The 17564-nt window shown below is 36.8% G+C and overlaps 4 protein-coding genes across 4 annotated transcripts in view; 1 reads left to right on the top strand and 3 right to left on the bottom strand.

The window, feature by feature from the left end:
• The window catches only part of rnf141 (ring finger protein 141), an 11380-nt gene extending 7852 nt beyond the window's left edge, over positions 1-3528 (bottom strand). The window contains exons 1-2 of the mRNA XM_016483174.1: positions 3272-3528; positions 1897-2091 (exon numbers count right to left, since the gene is read on the bottom strand). Coding sequence (XP_016338660.1) covers positions 1897-2030 — 134 coding nt within the window. The 5' untranslated portion in view covers positions 2031-2091; positions 3272-3528. The remainder of the gene's footprint in view (positions 1-1896; positions 2092-3271) is intronic.
• Positions 3529-3559: 31 nt separating this feature from the next.
• Positions 3560-5591, bottom strand: lyve1b (lymphatic vessel endothelial hyaluronic receptor 1b). Its single transcript, XM_016483295.1, has 6 exons — positions 5510-5591; positions 5237-5402; positions 4676-4815; positions 4036-4458; positions 3863-3944; positions 3560-3785 (listed from the first exon to the last, which is right to left on the bottom strand). Exons 1-6 carry the CDS (start codon positions 5589-5591, stop codon positions 3608-3610), a joined length of 1071 nt encoding a protein of 356 aa, XP_016338781.1. The 3' UTR covers positions 3560-3607.
• A 3987-nt stretch (positions 5592-9578) lies between these two features.
• LOC107686326 (trichohyalin) lies at positions 9579-14775 on the top strand. Its single transcript, XM_016483294.1, has 8 exons — positions 9579-9851; positions 10693-10833; positions 11638-11838; positions 11923-12110; positions 12263-12476; positions 13250-13348; positions 13458-13525; positions 13600-14775. Exons 1-8 carry the CDS (start codon positions 9579-9581, stop codon positions 13751-13753), a joined length of 1338 nt encoding a protein of 445 aa, XP_016338780.1. The 3' UTR covers positions 13754-14775.
• The window catches only part of LOC107686250 (eukaryotic translation initiation factor 4 gamma 2-like), a 13295-nt gene continuing 9781 nt past the window's right edge, over positions 14051-17564 (bottom strand). The window contains exons 13-19 of the mRNA XM_016483173.1: positions 16921-17025; positions 16623-16838; positions 16272-16530; positions 15915-16119; positions 15611-15819; positions 15371-15492; positions 14051-15268 (exon numbers count right to left, since the gene is read on the bottom strand). Coding sequence (XP_016338659.1) covers positions 15203-15268; positions 15371-15492; positions 15611-15819; positions 15915-16119; positions 16272-16530; positions 16623-16838; positions 16921-17025 — 1182 coding nt within the window. The 3' untranslated portion in view covers positions 14051-15202. The remainder of the gene's footprint in view (positions 15269-15370; positions 15493-15610; positions 15820-15914; positions 16120-16271; positions 16531-16622; positions 16839-16920; positions 17026-17564) is intronic.

The following is a 17564-nucleotide window of genomic DNA, read 5'->3' as shown; positions in this document are numbered from 1 at the left end:
AGGGGATCAAATACTTATTTCACTCATTGAAATGCAAATCAATTTTTTTATTTTTTTTATTAAGGATTTTCAAATAATACAAACAGTCAAAACAATCAGACAAACACACAAACAAACAAAAACCCCAAGCGCTGAGAATTAAATAGCACATCCCTGAAGATATTAATCTCTACCTATTTAATTCAAACAAAAACATGTCAGGAAAGGAAGAGCCAAAGCGCTCTTAAAATAAAAGCTCAGAGTTTTTGTAAAAAAGAGTGGAGGGGTTCCCAAAGTCTCCAGAATTTGTCCGACTTGTGATTGAGATCATAAGTTAATTTCTCCAGAGGAAGAAAGGCAGACAGCTGGGATATCCACATAGTAACAGTTGGAACCTGAGGCGTAGACCACTTCAGTAGAATACATTTTTTAGCCAAAAATGAGAGTATTCTAAACAAAGGCTTAGAGTCCGAGTCAAAAAGATCTTTAGGAGTGTCATTCAACAAATAAAGTGAAGGAGATGAAATAAAACTTTTCCCTGTTATCTCCTGGGTTACAGAATGAACCCCTTTCCAGAATGGTTGAATGTGATCACAGGACCAGAATACGTGAAAAAATGTGCCCTTGTATGTCTTGCATTTAAAACAAAGATTTGAACAACCTGGGAACATTTTGTGGAGACGAACAGTTGTAAAATAAATTCTATGAAAAAATTTGAAATTTTGTTCATGTAAAGAAATTGAAGTACATTTTGGAAAAACGCCGTTACAAATCTTGGTCCAATCTGCTGAATTAAATGATACTCCTAGGTCCCGTTCCCACAGTGGTTTCAAAGAATCATAAACTGAAGAGTCAGAATACATCAACAAAGCATAACATTTGGAGATAATCCCTTTAAAAGATTTAACTGAAATTATGGTTTCTTCCAGTTTTGATAAATTTAAACGAAATTTGTTCTGCCTTAAAAGAGACTCTATGAAATGCCGGATTTTAAGGTATTTGAAGAAATCTTCAGAGAAAATGTTAAACTCCACTCTGATTTGTTCAAATTACTTCAAAGATTCAGAAATCAACAGCCCTGAAAAGTCAGACAAACCCTTACAACTCCACTCCAACAGACCAATACTCCTAATCTGAATGGGAAAATCAGGATTCAAAGCCAGAGGGGAACGAATAGAGATAATTTGAGGAATGTTCAAATGTTTTTTCACATCATTCCAAACCAGTAGTGTATTATAAACAATTACATTATCAGTAAGAGAGTTTATCTGGTCTATATTATTAATAAACCAGAGGGATCCTAATCTTCTAGGATAGCAAAATAAGGATTCAAAGTCAATCCACAGAGCATCCTGCCTGTTCATAACCCAGCTTGTTATTGTTTTGAGTTGGCAAATCAATTTTTAACCTTTATATAATGTGTTTTTTTCTGGATTTTTTTGGTTGATGTTCTGTCTCTATCCGTTAAAATAAACCTACCATAAAAACTACAGTCCCTTCATTTCTTTGCAAGTGGGCAAACTTACAAAATCAGCAGGGGATCAAATAAATATTTTCCCCACTGTATACAGGTGGAGCTGGGGAAGGTGAGGGTTTCAGAGGAACTCTGAAAGCATGCAGCGAACTGCTCTAGTGAATGCTAACAAGCCATTTTAATTGTAAAGCAGTAAGCTCAATGGCTGCGTATGCAAAATGAACCAATCAGCCTGTGCCAACTGCCAAGTAGTTTAACACTGTGAATATCATCAGTTTGCATTAACGACCCATCAGTCTACGCCATCTAGAGTTTCATGACAGAACTTGGCACTACTTTTAATATCATCAATAATATTATGGTTTTAATGGGACGTCACATTCTTATCAAACTGCAGCAGGTTATTGTGTCACTAAAATGACTAATCCCAACACCTCACTTACACATCGTTGAGCTCTGCCACACGACCCAAGAACTCATCATAGGTGAGGTAGCCACTGTCACGCACTAGCCCCACATGTTTGATCAGTTTCTCAGGGAGTCTGGTCACTGCCTGGCCAGAAAACTGCTGGCCCATCTTGGCTCCAGATGGAGGGCTGCTCCAAAACAACTCTAGACCTCATTCACTGCTGGAGGCTCTAGATAAGAGAGAATGTCGACATGACACATCATACAGTGTGATGTGCTACACTTCATAAAAACTACTTTAAACAGCATTTTCTTTCACATGGAATTTTATGACCTCATGTTAATTGATAGCATACAATGAACATTTGTATGTCAAATTAATTTGTCACACCAAATCTATATTTAAGTGCAGTTCAAAAAGCTAAAATGTGCTCAAAAGTGTCAAAAGAAATGGTGGCCTGTCACAGAAACCAAATATTTCTATAGGGTCATAGATGGTGGGGTCCAAAACTCTGAGACCACATTGAAAACTTAGGAATCAAAACTGTAAATAGAGTTTTGGGATTTTGGTTAAAAAATGGTATTATGTAGAGACTTTTTAATAGATGTAATTTTGTGACACTGATCATGTGAACTTGCTTGCTTAAAATATAGGCTACTTATCATGATAGGCTACTGAATCATTCTCAAATCAAAGGGATAACAATCACATTTCAATGAAACACTTTTTAACTTCTTAATTTAACCTTTCGCTCAAATTTAGAGAGAATACAATTGTAATTGTAGAGAAATGGGAAATTAAACATGGTCCCCACTGTCCATATATTTTACCCTAAAATATTGATAAAAATGAAATTTATGCTCATGTTATTAGTCAGCTAAGTTACCTACAGAGAAACAATGGGAACGTGATGTGCTAAAAAAAAAGCATGTCCACAAATGAATCATATTAAACTGCTGATATTAAATGACTCACCTCTCTACTTATATATTATTAATATTAATTACTCATGCTACATCAGTCATTTTTCATAGATATCGATGAAGGTCTCATGTTGTTAGTGACATAAATCCCGAAACATTTATTCATAATAAATGTGCACCACCAATACTTTCGAAATGAACAGGTTTATTCATCTTCTTACCTACTCTATTGTTTACCAAAAATAACAAACTGTCTTTCAAAAGACGTAACAACCAAGTAGACAAGTGAACATATACATTTGTTTCAGAATGTAAAAAGGTGTTTTAAATATAGACGATGTTGATATAAAACAATTACTGTTGCTACTAGTGTTAGCTTGGCTAGCCAAAACAATACATAAAGCCCGTAACGGAAACACACCCAACACTTGGTATTAGCTACAAATGAACAAGAAACCAGCGAGATGAAAATAAGTGACTACAAACCTGTTGACATTTGTTTTATCCAGGCAAATATTCGAGATAACAAGTAGGATGATAACAAGAAAAGCTTGACGCGGGTTGATGATGTCACGAGCACGCTCAATGGTAAAATCTATTGAACCTTGATACTTTCAGACAACAAGTACAACTAAGGAAGAGTACAAATTATGATCATTTAGCCTTATCATACAGCACTATTAAGAACAGTTAGTATTTATATCCGTTATTGATATTTTAAAGTAAAATAATATTAGAAAATTAAACGAGCAGCAAACTAAAAAAGTAGGCCTAACATTTGACTTTTTTTTTTTTTTTTTTTTACAAAAATGCGGTGTTTTTTTAGAGTGAGTCCGGGTCTTGTTCCATTTGAAGGATGATGTTGCATTTGCTATTGTTGTTGTTTTTGCTGGTCTGTTCTGGCATACAATGCTTCTCACTTATTTGTTTCCACATCTCGGTTTCAATAATCTCTTTTGGCCTCATTCTGGTCCAGGATGGAAACCGTTGTCCTCTTTTACTAAAGCAAAGCACACTAGTCAGTGAAGAGTATGCATGTAACAACTGTTTTCTCATGACAGTGGATTAAACACTTACATTTTGAGATACCAAGCTGCACCTGCTGCTGCCAGCAAGAACAGTAGCACGATGGAAATGACGACAAATGTTTTGGGAGCTGCTAAAATATAAAGAAGACAAAAGAGTATGATAAAATGAATTTGCAAAGTTATTCAATTATTAAGGAGGTGATCTAAGTTTCAAAACCCAACCTCTAATGGATGGTCTGTTAGGTGTAGTGGTCTGGGACAATGCAGGCTGACCTGTTGGAGTTGAACTATGCTGAAGAAGAAAATGAGTGGATGAATGAGAGGAAGACGAGGGGGATGAGGTTGAGAATTTGCGTGAAGTTCTGGGAGATGAAAGAGACAGAGGGCTTGTTGTTGCCTGGGAACTGTCACTGATGTTAGAAAGACTAAGTGTTATAAATGTTGTGGAGGAAGTGTTGAAAGTAAAGGAAATGGATGGGGTGGATGTGTAGGGAGGAAGGGATCTTGATGTGTAGGCAGGAGTAGAGGTTGACTGAATGGATGATGGATGGGTTGTTTTAGTGGAATAATGGTTGTTTGATGGTGTTCTTCCTCCTGTTGTAGATTGAGGCCTGCTTGATGTTGTTTCAAATGATCCATTAGGACCTGAGGTGCATTGTGAGAGACATTTTGCTGATAATCCTAGTAGATTTATTTACTGATTTTAAGTTTACAATTACATGTTTGTGAAAAAAAAAGTCCAGACATCAGCATATTGTAGATTTTTTTTTTAAATCACATTTTAAACATCATTATTCCCAATTTCAAGACACTGATTATTATGATGAAAGCATTTTCAGAAACATATTATACATATAATTACCTGCTGGCTTAAAACAGTAAACATCAAACATTTTGCTGATGTCAGCTCTCCAAAAAGAAACGCCTAACTTGTTTTTACCACATTTTTCGCTTTTCTCGATTCGAGGAATAACAGCGATATGCTCCTCAACCCAACCAAACCTGTGTGAAAACAAGATATCTTCTAAGAGTGCAATCTCTTAGAAGAAACAGAACCTGTAGAGTTCAAAAACTTCTAACTTCTAACCATCACACAAACACACACACACACACACACACACACACACACACTTCTATTCTGATAGTGACAATACATTCACAAAATTCATTATACATTTGGGTATATAGTGTCGCTGTAGGTCTGTGTCCTGGACATTCGTAAAGAATGCCCATATTATATTTAATTTAAATGAGTCTGGTATTGTACTTTGAAATGATATATAAGGCATCCAGGTTTTTAAATGTTATTTAAAAACAAGAATCATATTTCCTAAAAGAGCAGATCAATACCATATATCTACAATCATATTTTAAATTTGACTATAATGTCTGTTTAATTGTCTCTCATTAAATAGTGATTTACCTGCATGTCTGAAAGCCATTTTTGTTTGCTGTTTCCACTTCAGCCCTTTTAGCAATTCTCATTTTAATAGCCTCACATGCTTCTTTGGCTGTGGTGGCATTAAAACTGTACACATTGTTCTTGGTTTGGACTAACAGTACTCCAGAAATTCCATCATTTGTAGGGACTAAAAGCAACCAACAAAAGATGGTTTTAATAAAGTGCATAAGTATAGATTCACAAACTATTAAAAATTGCATTTAAATCAACAAAACAAGAAAGAGATAAGCCTACCTTGGATTAGACTCACATCTACACAGAGTGTGCTTGTAAATAAGAAGAGCGGTAGACATAATTGTAACCAGACTCTAGCCATGACTGCAAAACATGCCACCAAAACTGTCCAGAAGTTTGAACACAATCATTCTGATGATGCTGCAGAAAGAGACCCATAAAAATAGGAAACAGGAGGTTGAGGATGATCTGTAAGATGACCTTCCCAATGAGGGCATTTAAAGCTAGGGCAGAGGACAACTAAAAAACTTTCACTTCCTCTGGTTGTGCACCAGTTATGTCAAATATCTTTGAACTCATTTGATATATCATGCACATATAGACATTCTGGACAAGTTGGAAAAATATCTGACTTCCATTCCATATAGGAATCACATCTGACTCCGTTAAGTATATAAATAAATAAGTCAAAAACTTCTAACTTCTAACCATCACACAAACACACACACACACACACACACACACACACACACTTCTATTCTGATAGTGACAATACATTCACAAAATTCATTATACATTTGGGTATATAGTGTCGCTGTAGGTCTGTGTCCTGGACATTCGTAAAGAATGCCCATATTATATTTAATTTAAATGAGTCTGGTATTGTACTTTGAAATGATATATAAGGCATCCAGGTTTTTAAATGTTATTTAAAAACAAGAATCATATTTCCTAAAAGAGCAGATCAATACCATATATCTACAATCATATTTTAAATTTGACTATAATGTCTGTTTAATTGTCTCTCATTAAATAGTGATTTACCTGCATGTCTGTAAGCCATTTTTGTTTGCTGTTTCCACTTCAGCCTGTTTGGCAATTCTCATTTTAATAGCCTCACATGCCTCTTTGGCTGTGGTGGCATTAAAACTGTACACATTGGTCATGGATTGGACTAACAATACTCCAGAAATTCCATTTGTAGGGACTAAAAACAACCAACAAAATATGTTTTTATTAAAATGCAAAAGTATAAAGTCACAAACCCTTAAAAATTGGAAATCAAGAGAAAAAGATAAACCTACCTTGAATTTGACTCACATCTAGACAGAGTGTGCTTGTAAATAAGAAGAGCAGTAGATATAATGGTAAACAGACTCTAGCCATGACTGCAGAACATGCCACCAAAACTGTCCAGAGGCTTGAACACACTCATTCTGATGATGCTGCAGAAAGAGACCCATAAAAATAGGAAACAGGAGGTTGAGGATGATCTGTAAGATGACCTTCCCAATGAGGGCATTTAAAGCTAGGGCAGAGGACAACTAAAAAACTTTCACTTCCTCTGGTTGTGCACCAGTTATGTCAAATATCTTTGAACTCATTTGATATATCATGCACATATAGACATTCTGGACAAGTTGGAAAAATATCTGACTTCCATTCCATATAGGAATCACATCTGACTCCGTTAAGTATATAAATAAATAAGTCTCTCTCTCTCTCTCTCTCACTCTCTCTCTCTCTCTCTCTCTCTCTCTCTCTCTCTCTAAAATGTATTAAATTGTTGTTATAATGACTAGACATTTAATTCAAGTTCAATTCATTGTAAATGTTGACTTAAAACATTGTTGATGTCCTTGATGATTTGTTATCCAACTGAAAAAATATTTTCTCTCAATGTGTCCTTGGACAAGTGAAAATTTTATAAGCCTAATGTGTAGCATCTGTGATGTTAGCAGAAGACTGCTGAATTAGGCCTGCTTCCTTCTGCAGGTCATTCTTTCCAGTGTTGTCTGTGATTCTGAAGGCTAAATAAACAGGAAGGCTCATTACCATATCACTTTCAAAGCAACCAGCAAAGTTGCATGCTATTGAAAGAAGCTCTGGGACCGTGAACAGTAAATTACAGGCTGTGTTAGTGTATAGAGATGACTTGTGAGGCATGCAGGCAAACATAGAAAGCATCTCCTCTGAATGAACCCACAGGGGAGGTGTAGAAAATTACAGGAAGTTATTAAAAGCATCCTGTACCATTTTTGCAGATTCAAATAATTATCTAATCTCTAAATTCCTGATTTAGAACATAAATGCATCTTTCCCTGACTTTTCTGAGAGCACAGGAAATAAACCATGACAAAAGGTTTTGACTGGGATTTTCAATATTATTCTTTTGACATTTGAAGAATTTAGTGTACTCTGCTTGTTATATTACTAAACTAGTTGAAGTCACAAAAAGTAAAAAACTGACCATGGAAACTTAACACTGGACTTCAAGCAACTTGGTCTATGAGCTTCTCTTATTTAATACACGAGTTTCACAATTTGAGTTGAATTACTGAAATAAAGGAACTTTTCCACGACATTCTAATTTATTGAGATGCACCTATATATACTTGTAAAGGATCTGGTGTTATTGAGGTAGACTAGTACAATAGTAGGAATAGAATTCTGAAAAATTCTGAATAATAGTTTAAGTATGTTATTTACATGTTTTAGTGTGTTATTCACTTGTGAAATTGTGACAATGAGTGATCACAATATATATAACAATATGGATATGAAATATTGATTTGACTTGAATCTAATATTTGTTATTATCTTAAACTTACTCTTAGAACAAAGTCCATTAGGAACCGTTCACACAGGACGCATTTTGTGTTTAAAAACGTGAGATGCAGGCCAGTCCGTTTTTCAAAATAGGTAGGCGTAACAGTCAAGCATGTCCCTCTAGCGCATGTTTACATAGAGAAACAATGGAAAACCAGGACGGAGGAATGCAAAATCACATTCTGTGTGAACAGCCCCTTAAGGGTTCAGTGCATGTTTACATAGAAAAACAAAATAAAAGCAGCACAGTTGAATGCAAAAGCGTGTTATTTTTGAACAGCCCCTTGCAACCCGCTAAGCAACAGATGAAAACTGCAACGTTATTGCAGTTAGTGCTATTCTCTCTATACACAAAGAATGCAACTTGCTTAGGGCCGCTGAACCACCAGGGGACCCCCTTGCTCTCAAAGATGATTTAATGATTAGGGTGGTGCGATTAATAGAATTTCGTTTCGTTTTTTCGTTTCGGCTTCCAACGATTATGAAAATGCAATGCCGCATTCTGTTCTTTTAAAGTGCTGCACTGTTGCCCTTCCTACATAACATCTCCATTCAGAAAGAGATGCTGTTCCCCAGAAGGCTTTCTGTGTCTGTGATCCAAGACGGAGTGAAACATACAGACTACGTTGGGCTTGTGGTTTGCACTTAATGGACAAATACACACAAAAATCAAAAGTCAGTCAGTTACCATGTCTAAAGTGAACATAAACAGTTGGGAAAGTAATCCAGTGCTTGTCAGTATATTAGATCTGTGCATTCGGTCTTAAAGTGACAGCACCCTAATAAATCTGCTGCTGTCTCTGTCATTAATCAAACAACAAAATAAAATGAGAGAATCATTCACTGCTCTTCACTGAATAACTTTAGTAACTTTAACAAGAATCAACATGACAGGGGCCCCCTGACAATGTTTTGCTTAGGGCCCCCAGAAGTCTAAGACCAGCACTGATTGCAGTAATAATAATACTGAAATCCTCTTGAGGTAATTTTACTACAATCCATACCTGAGATGTAAGATGGGTTCAACATTTTTGCCTGATGGATGATAAAATGGGGAATTTCCAAGAGACTGATATAGACCGAGTCATATGTAATGATCAGAATATCACAGACACTTTTGAGGAACCACCCTTAACACTTCTTGCTAGCAGGTTTCTCTTGGTAAACACCAGTCACATTTTCTTCAGAAAATATAAAAATCTAGTAAGTCTTCAGTTCTGACATCATTACCAATATGGTGTTAACCCTAACCAGCTCATTTCAGGATGTTGAGAGGCTATGGTGCAATTAGTCAAGGATGAGATGAGCTGTGTTTGATCCCTTGTGGTAGCATAGAGTTTCTGCTCCCTGTGAGATGGTATAACATTTCCTCATAAATTATTGAACTAGGCTGCATGTTGGTGAGTCTCCTTAGTTCCCATTCCATTCATGTCTACAGGGACTTTGGGTCTGCAGGAGGAAAACACATTTCAGCTCAAAATTTAAAGTTTGCATTTGGTTTTAGCATCCTTTCAGAGCGATGAACTTAAGAGCCAGCTCTCATGGAGAGCTCCAGGCTCTGACTTCACTGAAGACTCCTGCTTCAGACAGCTGTATTTTTAAGTCTCTTTCTCACAGCAGCAACAACATGAGCGGCCGATTCGAAAGCATTGAGGAGATTAAAGGAGTTTCTAAACCCACGCACCCTCCTCGAAGACCTGTACGTGCAGTCCGACCCATGAGTGCTCTGAGTGCCAGCGGCTCCTTCCTGCAGATTAACCACCTGCAGGGAGAACTAGTGAGGAAGAGGAAGGTAGGTGCTGACATGATGAACATTAGGGCAATGCCCTGTTTGCACATTCAGAACATAGGGTGTATTTTACTAGATCACACACATTAATAGTTAATAGAATTCTGTATTTGTATTTGAGGTCTTTCTCAAATATTCTGACTTGGGCCTCATGTGATTGACATGAACATGTGAAAAATAATTTGTAAATAAGTCATTTTCAGTGCAAGGTAAATAATAATAATAATAATAAAATAAAACTAATACTTTTCCATATATATGTTGTCTTTTAGATTTTTTTTCTTTTCAGATTAAAGAGAGTTAACCAGAAAAAAACCCTGAAACTAAAAGTGCAACCATTAAAAAAAGAAAAGAAAAAAAGTTTACTTGAAATAAAATAAATGTTAACTGCATTTTTTTTTTCAGTTGTTCAGTTTATATACTGTATATGTAGCTATATATAAACGTGTGTTTGTGTATACAAAAACTATTAAGTACGACAAAAACAAAAATTACTAAAACTTTAAAATTAAAATTGAAAATGGGAAAATATACAAATACAAACTGATTCAAAATATTAGTATGAACTAAAAAATTATAATAGTAACTCAATTATACTAAAACAAAATATCTATCTATCTATCTAGATAGATAGATGATAGATAGAATTAAAAACAAACTATAAGTATAACTTATAGAAGCATAAATTATAAATATAAATATACAAGTATAAATAAGTATAAAGTATTAGTATAAATTATAGAATTTTCAACAAGCTGGGAAAGCTGAAACATTCTTCAAAATATATTTTGTGTCTTACTGGATGCATACAGTCCCTCATTACCACCGTATCTGTGTTGTTCAGGAATGTGAAGACCTAAAGAAGGAGAACAAGTATCTGTCTAATGAAATTCACATGGAAAGGATCATGATGAGGACTGAGAGTGAGCTCACCATGAGAAACCTACGCAATCTCAACCAGGAACTCCAGGCCCAAATTAAAGAGGTGTGCACACTACACATCTGGAATCATAGTCAATGTAGAAGAGCAGAACTACTGCTGCTGCAAGTCGACATTGAAATACAAGTCAACTAGTCGAAATGTAGTGATTTTTAATGTTAGGCTATACTTTTTAGAAATAATACATTATTTCAAAAAGTGGATATCTGGAGTGGATAACAAATTAATTTAATTTCACCTCCCAGACCTTGCATATATGCATTTTTTTCGTGTAATTCAGTGCCTCTCAGAAATTTCCACTTGGAAAAAGAGCAAGATGTAGGAGCTTATTTACCGGTTTAAAGGGGGAAACAATGAATGAAAGGGAACTGAGTTTCTTCAGAAAGATTTCGTTGACATTTTTAATGTTATCTTGGTACAATGCCTAATAAAATAATGTTTATCAGCTCAGCGCTGTTTTGTTCACAGTGGTAACCCTTGAAACCGCTGTGTTTCTGCTTGTCCAAAAGTGCCACCTAATGTCTGAGAGTGAATTTGCATTTTCATTCAGCACGTCTGCTGCTTTTGTTGCCGTCAGTGTTGTAAATTTGAACGATTTGATGGAAAATAAGAACAACTCGAATAACAATGTATCTGGAATAATTTAAGGATGGTTCATGAATAAAGTATTTAAAAGTGGATTGCATATTACACACCATGTTTTTGACTATCTTCTGAGGTTTTCTTACTTTTAGATGAGTCGACCAGTCGGTTACAAAATGTCCATTTAAACGACTTTGAAATTAGTCGTAGCAGAGCACATCCCTAATTAAAACCATGTTTGACTCTTCTTTCCTTGGTAATAATTAGTTGAAACAGAAGCTGCATCTCAGCCAGCAGAGGGCGACACTGTGCTCCAGGGCAGCTGAGGATGCTGATAGAGGACGAGCAGAGGCGGACAAGAGCAGGGCACTGGCGGAGGCTCGGGCAATAGACAGCAGGCAAGAAAAAGATCTCGCAGTAGCTGGCAAAACACGGCTCAGTGAAGAACTACATCTGCTGAAAAAAGAGGTACAGACACAACATCAAACACATAAATGCAAAATAATTCTATATATGGCTCCACTGAATTCATTTGCATACTGTCATCCATAGCACAATGATGTCCAGCTACTTTTAGCACAAGCTGAAAAGAATTACTTCGAGACCAAGCTAAAACTAGACAGGGTGTCAGGAGAAAAGCAGGCTCTCCATGAGGAGAACAGAATGCTGGAGGATGAGAGGAACACGTTACGACACAAACTGAAGGAGCTGACTGAGGAGAATGTGAAGATAATGGAAAAGTAAGCTCGAAAGCCTTCAGTAATGCCACCTATCTTTGGTAATACAAGCATTGTTAATGGATCCTGGCGTGGCAGCATTCAGGCCATTATAATGCAATAAAAGCTAAATAGCTCATGATGCTGTCTGTCACTGTCATCCTCTCTCTCTGTAGGGAGGTGAACTCCAGACGCAGAGCTCTGGTTGCTGAAGAGCAGAGAGAAAGGGCCAATAAAGCCCAGCAGGAAGCTGAGCGGGAAAGACATTTAGCTGAGAGGGAGAGGGAAGATCGCACCAGGGAGTGTCTCAGCTGGAGAGAGAAACACCAGGTTCTGGCAGAAGTCACCAGAGCCCAGGAAGAACTTAAGTCTCTGAGACAGACCAAAGCAGTATGTCCCCAATTCCTTATGTGTCCATCTTGAATAAACACACAGAATTTTGCTCTATTAAAGTTATATTTGTAGTAGGCATGGATGCATACAATTGATCAAAAGTGACAGTAAAGACATTTACAAAAATATTTCTACTTAAAAAAAAGGTTCTTTTTAACTTTCTATTTATCAGAGAATTCTGAAAAAAAAGGTATTACAGTTTCCACTCAGATTTTAAGGAGCACAACTGTTTTCAACACTGATAACAATTAAATGTTTCTTGAGCATCTAATCAGCATATTAGAATGCTTTCTGATGGATCATGTGACACTGAAAACTAGATGCTTAAAACTCAGCTTTGCCACCACAGGAATAAATTATATTTTAAAATAGACTAAAATTCAAAACATGTATTTTACATTGGAATAATATTTCACAATATTAAGTGTTTTTACTGTATTTTAAATTAATGTATTTTACGCTTGGTGAGCATGAGGTTTTTATCTTTTTCTTCTTAAAAGACACCTTACCGATCCAAAATTCTGAGCAAAATTCTTAAGACTGTTCAAATTTTGAACAGTCGTGTATGCATGGAAATAAAAACTTTTTTTTATTTATTAAATATTCATGGGCACAGCATTAAATAATAATAATAACAATGATAATGACAGAATCTAAAAACCCTAAAAAAAATGTATTTTCAAAATGGAACTATGACCTTGTGAAATGATTGTTTAAATTTTTTTCTCTGAATTGATGGCACAATAACACATGCTTGCATCTCACTTCAGTGTCAAGCTAATATTAAGAGCTACTTCCTGTGTATGACTGAAAGCGACCAGAGGGTTAAGATCCTGAAAAATCAAGATGGCACACCAAGGAACTTCACGGTAATGTTTCTTGTCTGTAATTACGTTCCAATATATTAACAAAATAAACAAGTGTAAACACATTCATTTTGTTACTATATAACAGCATTAAATAACATGCACACAACAGGAAGGAGACCCTGTGTATATCTCCACGCCTGACCTCAACACTGAGGAATCAGAGAGGAGTTCAGGGAGGTACGTATTATTTATCAAAGGCTAATCTTGGATTAGTAAATGTATTGACTTAATTAGTTATATCTGCTCAGCAGGACGATGTTTAGGGTGGCTGCACCTCGAGTTGGACGGGACATTGGCCCAGCTCACTTCAGCGAGCTGTCACCAATGGCAGACACCCATGAATCGGGATTTTCAAGGAGAAACAGGAAAGTGGAATATTTCTGGATCCCCACTGATGAGGAATAAATGTAAAATGTCTAGTTTTAAATATATTGCCTAAACAACAAAACATTGGTTGTAAACATGTTGCTAAATCTCCTACTAGATTCAATTTGCCTAAATTTAATTTTGTAAATGTTTTAACCTACAAAATATACTTTAAATGTTGTGCTAACCACCAAAACAAATGGTACTGTATCCCTGTGGTAAAAAACAAAATAGATTCTGGTAAAATAGTTCTATCTTCACTAGAAGAGATTTAGCACAATGAAAGGTAAAATTCTCAAGAGCATTTCTTACAAAAAAATGTCAACAAACACTTTAGCTGATCAAGTTTTTCTTTTATTGTGAATTCCGCAATAGTGGTGATGAATACAGCACTAAACAGCCTTACAATGACATGATCTCAAGCCATTTCCTTTCTGACAATTGGATTGCAGTTAACATGTTGGCAAACGCAAGTGTACAAGATTAACTTAGTCAAATACAGTTAAAACACCCGTCAATAAAAGGTTGTCCGAGAACCCCTTATTGACAAGGGCAAAAGCCTTTCACCTTTTTTTTTTTTTTTTTGTATTTTCTTTTACATTTAAGGACCCATTAAAAGGCAGGTTAAAATAATCCATCACTTCGATGTTTAAGATTGGAATAATTTGCAGCAGATCAGTGGGACCTGAAGGGCAACATTACTACTGCCATTAAACAGAAAATACATTTCAGTTACCTTGTCAGAACACTGCAGACAACATTAATGAAGTAAGGCTGGGGCAGCAGAGGCATTAAGTTGACACTAGTAGCTTGATTTCTGCATCTTCAATGGAAAGCTGAGATACGTATTAGGTAGTGTGTTGTGCAAAATCAAACTACGCAGATGTTCTGGATCTTAATTCATGACTAAAACTTTAGACATCAGAAGCCTGCACTAATAACGCTTATTCAGTAGGAGGTAGAAATGGAAACTTACAGTTTTACGGATGTTTAAATCATGCACGAGGGTTGAAGGATATTGCAACCGACCCAGAATAACACTAATAAAAGCGTCTACAGCGTAACTTACAAAGGCCATTCAACCAGGATCTCACGATTCATTTTAATCAATCCCCAAGACAGACTGTAAACAAATCATTGGTTCTATGTAACAGTTTCACTTCCGCTGAGACGCTGAAAGGTTTTCTGCCCCGTGTCTTGTGAAACAAAAACAAACATGTAAGAAATATTTGGCTACCACTTTTTCTACTGAAAAAGCATAGTGGTTCTGAAACTAAAGCAGATAACAAGCCTGACATTGGTTATGATGCGAGAAAACATTAGAAACGTTACGATAATGGTATTACTACGTCTTTCATTTAATTCATGAGCCTAGCAGCAGTGTACTGTAATTGGCTGAGTGTGAGCTACTGCAAATAGTGCAGGAAACAAAGACAGCAAGTCATGTAGCAGGAAATTAAATGTGTTCTAGAAGACTAGTCTGGTTCCTCAGTCAGCTTCCTCCTCAGACTCCTCTTCCTCAGCCGTCTCAAGCCAAGTCAGCCACTGGTTCACCTGAAAAGAAAGATTAAACACCTGTAAATGTACATACTTGTACTCAAAAGGGTAAAAACCTTTCCATTTAAGAACACCGAGTACTACAGTGGTTAAACTTACCTGGAATAAAGCTTTTCCTTTTCCAGGAAATTCTTGGGAAATGTCTTCTTTCCATGCTAGGAAACCTTCCTCCTCAATGATCTCCATGTCATAAAAGTTGACAAAGTAGCGAAGCAACATGCCTAAATTACAAAAAAATAAATCCCAGAGCCTCAATCCTCGAGTAAAAAAAATGTCATGGTTTAATTGATTCAGAAAATCGCAACAGGCACAGCAGGTTACAAAAAGTAGTTTCTGTACCTTTTGGGAAAGCGTTGGCATTGCAGTGCACCTGCAGGGAGTACAGGGCGCTGACCTGCAGATCAGTGTGATCATGGAGGAACTTCTGCATGACTGGCTTGAAGAAGAGTAGCAGCTGCTTCTCCTCGTCCAGCTGCTCTTTAGAAGGGAAGGCCAGCTGCTCATCACCTTCGTTCACGCCAAGCTCAGCAAAGATATACTGCAAGAAGCTGTTAAATGGAAAAACAATAATGACGCCAATTATATCAATCTCAGTCTCACATATCTCCATTAATGAATGCAGTGCACATTCAATGGGCTTTACCTGGTCATAAGTATGTTGATGAAGCCCTTGTCGGTGTGGAGTTTGGGAGAAATGGTGTCTTTGATCCACTTGTAGATGGCCTGAGGGGAGGGGTCTGCCTTGATCTGCTTCAACAGTTCCTTCTCCAGTTTCAGCAAGGGGAAAAGGAAATTTAAACCTTTCCCCTCAAGAACCTCCAGCATGCGGTCCTTATTCTGGTCAATTTCTGAGAATATAAAATACTCTCTTAAATATATCTAGTTATATCTATATAACTAGATAAATATCTAGTTAAATACAGCACATGATCAAAATCAGTCCTATTTAATAGCAAAACATCAATATAGAAAAACAAGAGTTGTGTGTAGGAAGACATACCAGGAAGCATCTTCTGCATGTTGACCTTGCTCTGCTGGAAGAGATCTGTGAGCCACTCGCGGTCCTTGAGCTTGGAAGCTTGCTGCAGGCATAGCAAGAAAAGAGGAAAGTGGTTGCCGTTCTCCAGTGGATGAGCCAGTTCTGCCACACTGACCAACTCAGCAATGACGGCCCGTGCTGCAAACTGCGCTAGGTATGACTTCACCAGAGGAATGTCCACCTCAATCTTAGGGCACTGATCTAAGACATTCAGCAGAGCCTGATGACAAAAATAATGATGGAAATTAGATTATGAAAAACTAAATACAAATATTTGGGCTGCTTAAGGGGAAAAAAAGCAAGGTAACTTACCTGCATGAAGTTTTCCCCAGTGATGAAGCCCTCAGTACGCAGTGTATGGATAAGAGTGCTAGCCTGCTCCCGGTCTTCGTCAGTCCTCTCCAGAGAACACAAGATGATCTTACTCAGCATCTCTGGCAGAAAGTGTTTGGGAGCTTTCATCTCTTTCACACCACTGACAGCTTCCTCCATGTTCTTACTGTTCAGATATTCAGTCACAATGTTCTCCTGTTGTAAACAAATTCAGTAAACCATTAGAAACTTTGAGCTTTGAACACAAAAGGGTAGTGCAACAAACAAAGACACTCACAGTCATTTTCAGCAGTTCCTCCTTAGCGGGTGCTGGTTTCTTAGTAGTCTTCTGAGGTTTCTCCTGGATCAGAGGTGGGTTGGTTTTCAGACCAAGTTGTGGAGGCTAAAAAGAGCACATGGACTTAGGGCTGGACAATAATTAAATATCAATATGTATCGCGATATAATTCTTTTCAATAACGGTGATATGATTTTTAAACACATTTCCGATATTTTGATATACATTACCAGTGTTTCCCATACATTGATTTATTTGTGGCGTTTGACTTCGTTGAATAAACATTAGCACTGCACGTTTCAAAACCAAACGTGGCGCGGGTGTTTTATATGAATGAATCTCTGAAGGGAACCGACTGTCTTCAGAAAAGTTTCGATGACATTTTCATTTGATCTGATAAAGTGCCGTTCATGAGCGGAGCTGCTTTGATTACAGCCGTTACCGGAGAAGCCGCAAGTTCTACCGCTCTCAATGCACCTCCTGCTGGCAGACAATCAGTTTTTAAATTTTCAATAAGCCCGTCTCCAGCAACATGTTTTTGTTGTTGCTCAATTGTTTTTGTTTTCTACAGCAACTCAGAGCACTTTTCATACTCTTTATCCTGGCTGAAGCACATTTGTTTCAATCTATAACAATAATCAGCC

This window comes from Sinocyclocheilus anshuiensis, unplaced genomic scaffold, assembly GCF_001515605.1.
Source record: "Sinocyclocheilus anshuiensis isolate Anshui unplaced genomic scaffold, SAMN03320099.WGS_v1.1 scaffold481, whole genome shotgun sequence".
NCBI lineage: Eukaryota > Metazoa > Chordata > Actinopteri > Cypriniformes > Cyprinidae > Sinocyclocheilus > Sinocyclocheilus anshuiensis.
The sequence above is the reverse complement of the archived record's forward strand: the minus strand, read 5'-3'. Positions and strand labels throughout refer to the sequence as shown.

Bases quoted from the DNA above. Each gene is read 5' to 3' on its own strand.
- lyve1b (XM_016483295.1), bottom strand. From the start codon at position 5,591: ATGGCTAGAGTCTGGTTACAATTATGTCTACCGCTCTTCTTATTTACA. The intron at 5,403-5,509 runs GTAGGCTTATCT...GGTTGCTTTTAG, and splicing joins AGATGTGAGTCTAATCCAAG to TCCCTACAAATGATGGAATT. The intron at 3,786-3,862 runs GTAAGTGTTTAA...GCTTTGCTTTAG, and splicing joins GCAGCTTGGTATCTCAAAAT to TAAAAGAGGACAACGGTTTC.
- LOC107686326 (XM_016483294.1), top strand. From the start codon at position 9,579: ATGAACTTAAGAGCCAGCTCTCATGGAGAGCTCCAGGCTCTGACTTCA. The intron at 9,852-10,692 runs GTAGGTGCTGAC...TGTGTTGTTCAG, and splicing joins AACTAGTGAGGAAGAGGAAG to GAATGTGAAGACCTAAAGAA. The intron at 13,526-13,599 runs GTACGTATTATT...TCTGCTCAGCAG, and splicing joins TCAGAGAGGAGTTCAGGGAG to GACGATGTTTAGGGTGGCTG.